Here is a 5,980-nt window from a genome sequence, read left to right on the forward strand (position 1 = left end):
ATGTTAACGCAGGTTTCCTTCCACACAGGAGTGTCTTTTCACTTTGAAGCTGCACCAGGTCAATAATCAATAAAGTGCATGCATCGTGGGTTAATCAGCAACCTGTCATTGAGTGGGCACGTGTTCTGTATGGTGTAGGCTCTGCCCCGAAGAGCTGTTGTATTGGGTATAGACTTCTGCACGTCAGGGTCCAGACCATCACTTGGTGACTAGGATTAACATTCTGACCATGAAGCTTCCCCAGTTGATTACTTACAGTGAAGCAAAGCCTTGTTTTTGATTTACTCACTATAAATACATGTGAATAAATCAATTCCATTTCCTTCTAAAATGCAATTGAGTAGAAAGAAAACATTCTGAAAGTACGGTACTTTAAATGTACTTGGTTAAATTCAGTCTCTGATTAATACCATGCGGTACAAAAGAGGGTGCAGTGGAAGTCATACAACAGCAAACACAGGCTCTGACTGTTGGGGTCAACTCTCTTGAGCCAGACCAGTGACCGGGCTCCCATTGGTTTCGGTGTGGACATGGATGTGTTCCCTATGAGAGTCAAGCTGCATGCGGTTGTGCCACGTTGTTACATTACATTTCATTTAGCTGACGCTTTTATCCAAAGAGACTTACAATAAGTGCCTTCAACCATGAGTAACAACTCAGAACAACAAGAATCAAGAAAGTACAATTTCTTCAATAAAGTTAAACTACAAAGTGCTATCAGTAAGAGACATTTAAGTGCTAAGTACCAATGTTTTGAAGCATATGCCGGCGACCACCGGTAACCAGTGAAGGTCGCGGAGGAGCTGAGTAGTGTGGGTGAACCTGAGCCTGGAACAGAACCTGTGCTGCCTTCTGGGTGAGAAGGGGACGTATTCTCCTGATGTTGTACAGCATGAACCTACAGGAACGTGTTGTTGCGGTGATGTTGGCAGTCAGGGAGAGTTGACGGTCGAGTGTCACACCGACATTCCAGGCAGTCGGGGACGATGCCAACACTGAGTTGTTGAAGGTTATAGTGAGGTCGTGGGTGGGAGAGCCTTTTCCTGGAAGGAACAGTAGTTCAGTTTTGTCAGGGTTAATTTTCAGGTGGTGTGTGGACATCCACTGAGAGGTGTCAGTCAGACAGGCAGAGATTCGAGGATCAGTTGGGTTTCATCGGCATAGCTATGGTAGGAAAAGCCATGCGAGCAGATAACAGAGCTGAGAGAGTTGGTGTACAGAGAGAAGAGGAGAGGACCCAGGATGGAGCCTTAAGGGACCCCAGTAGTGAGAGGACAAGGTTCAAACACAGATCCTCTCCAAGTTACCCGGTAGGTGGTCGTTGAGGTAGGATGAGAAGAGGGAGAGCAGAGCCTGTGATACCAAGGTCCTGGAGGGAGGAAAGAAGGATCTGGTGGTTCACTGTGTCAAAGGCAGCAGAAAGGTCTAGAAGGATAAGGACAGAGGAGAGAGAGGCTGCTCTAGCAGTGTGGAGCTGCTCAGAGACAGCAAGCAGGGCAGTCTCTGTTGAGTGGCCTGCCTTGAATCTAGACTGGTGAGGGTCCCGAAAAGTTGTTCTGGTCTCTGAGGCCTTGAATCCAGACTGGAGAGGGTCCAGAAGGTTGTTCTGGTGGAGAAAAGAGGAGACTTGGTTAAAGATGGCTCGCTCCATAGTTGTCTAAAGAAAGGGAAGGAGAGAGACAGGTCTGTAGTTGTTGACTTCAGACAGGTTGAGTGGGTTTCTTCAGTAGAGGGTTGACTCTTCCTCCAAAGAGTCAGGGAAACAGCCAGCTGAGAGGGAGGTGTTGATAAGATGGGTGAGAACGGGAAGAAGGTCAGGAGCAATGGACTGGATGATGGGAGATGGGATGGAGTCAAGGGGGCAGGTGGTTGGACGGGCCGAGGTTACCAAGTTTACCCAGGTGAGAACTTGACACCAGCCACGAGGAGTGAATGCCTCCTCTGCACCAACTTCTCCAGATGGTCCAGTTTGCAGCCGATGATGGAGCAGGCCTTCTTCACCAGTTGAAGTCTGTTGGTGTCTCTGGCTCCAATGCTGCTCCCCAGCAGAGTATGGAGAAGAACAGAGCACTGACCCATGCCTCATGTTAATATATAGATAACAATTTGGCGCCATCTACACCTGATGTGTGCGCTGCAGCCGTATCTGCCTAATGGAGGGACATCTGTTTGGTGAGATAACAGTATCTGACTTCTGGAGCACTACAGTGAGATGTAGAGGGTCTCCCTTTTGAACCGACGACCCAAATCTAGCTCCCTTTTAGTACGCGTTGTGGAGTGCTGCATGTTGTCCTCTTGTGGACCTTGGTGTCGCATTGCGCATTGACTTCCTCAGCTTTTCCCTTAACCTAACCCAACAACTCCAAACAGATCCACATACCTAAAAGAAAGTGGTGCAGCTTTAAAAGCAGACATGAGGTGTTGTTCTTGGCTGTGTTTGCGCTGTTGGACCAGTCTTTAAGTGCATTCCCTTGTCTCCTTGTCTCCTCTCCTGCAGGACATCTCTATCTGCAGAACAGTCACGCCCTCAGCAGCGATGAGCATCATCGCTCCACGAGACTTTGTAGACGTTATTTTGATTAAGCAATACGAAGATGGCGCCATCTCATCCAACGGTGCGTAACAAATCCTTTGTGTCTCTACTTCCTGTGCTGGTTTCTGTTGCCATCCTGAGCTTCAGGAGAGGCTGGACTGCTTCACCTGTGGAGCGACTTGGAGACTTGACTCACCACATGAAGAACAGAATGCATTACGTCTCCCACATTAAGGATGGACACATTAATAGGAACTCCAAAATCTGAGTGTTAAGTTTGGACCTATTGATAAGTCTGCCTTACTTAACGGATTTCAGGTTTACAACCACCATTTGAAACCATTTAAAACATAAATGCCCTCTGGTATTAAATGACTACACCGTACTGACTGGAGCTTAGAAATGCTGTCACTTTAACATGTTCCATTATTTACACGCAGTAACAAGCTGTGGAAGAAGAGTCTTAGAAACATTGGGAACAACTTAATCAGACAGTAATGAGTAGGAAGTCATTACCGTCATGCGGCTCAGTCATCTCAGGGAGTTACTGTGTTACACTCCAGAAAGATGTTGGTGAACACATGGCCACCGTTAGCCATGCTTAGCATGTAGCGTGTCCTCAGGTGCAGAGCAAAGTGATCAATGCAACATGTCCATGACAGTAGATCAGGTGTTGTCCTAGACTGCTCCTATGGAGGCTCTCATTATTTAATGAAGCGCCGCTGTGCTTTTAAACCATGTCGTCACAGCTGGAAGTACTTTAGTGAAATGTGGCTGTTCAAGTTAACGTGGAACGCTGATTTAGAATACATATAAAATATAACTTATTTTAAAGAGTGTAACATTGTTCCCTGTTGTAAACATTCATCACAGTTCAAACCACATTCATACCAGGAAGTAAGAGAGACTCCGATAATGTGTACCTGATTGTGTTCTTACCCCAGTGAACTGGTAGAAATGGAATAACCATGGCATTAAGATCTGAATACCAAATACGTCTGAATGGACATTATATATGTATATATATATACATCCATCCATCCATCCATGTCCGTTTGAGGCCCAAAGGTGTGCTGATGTTCAGTCTTCACGGTTCCATCAGGTGAACTCCAGTTTAAAGCCTTTTGTTCTGAACCTCGTTCCGTAGAGTTCCTGGAGATCTACTCGTCTACTTCTATAAAGCAAATGTATATTTCCAAAAGGCAACCCGTTACTTGAAGGGTGACGTAACGCTCTAGCTAATAGATTCCACCATGAAACTTCCCCAGTTGATTACTTTAAGACAATTTTTGTTGTATTGCAACCTTTCTGAAATGTTTTGTTTTAAATAATCACGTAAAGGTTTTCTTTCCACTCGTAGCTGAATGCATACCTGCAAACTTTTTTGTGTGTGTCCGTGTGTGTCCATCAGCCACCAACGTGAGCCACCCGGGCTGCCCACCCCAGACCGGCTACGTCAGAGGACTTAACCATCCCTGTGGCTGCATCTGTGTCCCCATCGCAGGGTGAGGAGTGCACTGACAGCACATGAGCAGGTTCCTCAGAGTAGACTCATGTTCTCTTGTGTTCCTCAGAGTAGACTCATGTTCTCTTGTGTTCCTCAGAGTAGACTCATGTTCTCTTGTGTTCCTCAGAGTAGACTCATGTTCTCTTGTGTTCCTCAGTGTAGACTCATGTTCTCTTGTGTTCCTCAGAGTAGACTCATGTTCTCTTGTGTTCCTCAGTGTAGACTCATGTTCTCTTCTGCAGAGTAGACTCATGTTCTCTTGTGTTCCTCAGAGTAGACTCATGTTCTCTTGTGTTCCTCAGTGTAGACTTATGTTCTCTTGTGTTCCTCAGTGTAGACTCATGTTCTCTTCTGCAGAGTAGACTCATGTTCTCTTGTGTTCCTCAGTGTAGACTTATGTTCTCTTGTGTTCCGCAGAGTAGACTCATGTTCTCTTCTGCAGAGTAGACTCATGTTCTCTTGTGTTCCGCAGAGTAGACTCATGTTCTCTTGTGTTCCTCAGAGTAGACTCATGTTCTCTTGTGTTCCGCAGTGTAGACTCATGTTCTCTTGTGTTCCGCAGAGTAGACTCATGTTCTCTTGTGTTCCTCAGTGTAGACTCATGTTCTCTTGTGTTCCTCAGTGTAGACTCATGTTCTCTTGTGTTCCGCAGAGTAGACTCATGTTCTCTTGTGTTCCTCAGTGTAGACTCATGTTCTCTTGTGTTCCTCAGTGTAGACTCATGTTCTCTTCTGCAGAGTAGACTCATGTTCTCTTGTGTTCCTCAGTGTAGACTCATGTTCTCTTGTGTTCCTCAGTGTAGACTCATGTTCTCTTCTGCAGAGTAGACTCATGTTCTCTTGTGTTCCTCAGTGTAGACTCATGTTCTCTTGTGTTCCTCAGTGTAGACTCATGTTCTCCTCAGTGTAGCCTCATGTTCTCCTCAGTGTAGACTCATGTTCTCTTGTGTTCCTCAGAGTAGACTCATGTTCTCTTGTGTTCCTCAGAGTAGACTCATGTTCTCTTGTGTTCCTCAGAGAGCCCAACAGAACCCAGGTGTTCAGCTTCTTCCAGACGGACCTCGGCGGCCTCCTCCCTCGCTCCGTGGTGGACTCCTTCTTCCCCTCCAGCATGGCGGAGTTCTACAGCAACCTGGCCAAGGCGGTGAAATCCCTCAAGGACCTCTGACCCTGAGCCGAGACCCTGAGCCCACCTGCTCAGGTGTGTTGGTGTTGACCGTCCAATCAGCAGCCAGAGAGGATCACATGATCTGTCCCTTCAGCCCCGTGTCCACAGGAGGCATCCAGTGAACCTTCAACAGTTCATGAACCACATCCAGGGCTCTGACTCAACCTGCGTCTCATTCCTTCAGTCTAAAGAATGAAGAAGTCATGATCTATATTTGTACATGTGTGTAATAACAGAACATACTTTATGAACATGCATGCTGCATGCCCTTGTTCAGGTTGTTAGGAGTCCTGGCTCATTCCTCATGTTAGCGTTTGTGTTGATGATCTTTCCTCTTTGAGCAGAAACCTTCTTCTTCTGTCTGCCTTTGCTTTCCAAGTACATTTCCCTTTTCAGCAGATGGTCAGCTCGCTTCTCAAAACTCCCAAAGGTGACCTTTCATAATAAAAGCTCACATGTTTAAAGAGAAAATAAGAAAACTATTGTGGTGAAATTCCATGATTTATGTCCACTAATAAAACACTCATAGCTGATATCAGGCTACTCTTAGTAGCATACACTGTAACGGTGAGACTATTCAGAGGCGTCATTCTGAGTCCAGACTCAACACATGGAGTCAAACGTAACCTGTAACTCTATGTGTCAGCAACATCAGCACAGCGGAGAGTGTTGATGCTCTTTGGTAGAACAGGAACATTTGTTATAGTTAGTGTGTGTTTGTAGGTTCAGCGTACGGCAGTTCAGTTTATTTTATATAGCCCAACATCACAAAT

General features: G+C 45.9%; 1 protein-coding gene across 1 annotated transcript in view; it reads left to right on the forward strand.

Moving 5' to 3' along the window:
* stard5 (StAR related lipid transfer domain containing 5) overlaps positions 1-5,548 on the forward strand; it is a 12,662-nt gene extending 7,114 nt beyond the window's left edge. The window contains exons 4-6 of the mRNA XM_079216655.1: positions 2,498-2,615; positions 3,945-4,038; positions 5,057-5,548. Coding sequence (XP_079072781.1) covers positions 2,498-2,615; positions 3,945-4,038; positions 5,057-5,207 — 363 coding nt within the window. The 3' untranslated portion in view covers positions 5,208-5,548. The remainder of the gene's footprint in view (positions 1-2,497; positions 2,616-3,944; positions 4,039-5,056) is intronic.
* Positions 5,549-5,980: the final 432 nt, after the last annotated feature.

Source organism: Taurulus bubalis, assembly GCF_910589615.1.
Source record: "Taurulus bubalis genome assembly, chromosome: 4".
Lineage (NCBI taxonomy): Eukaryota > Metazoa > Chordata > Actinopteri > Perciformes > Cottidae > Taurulus > Taurulus bubalis.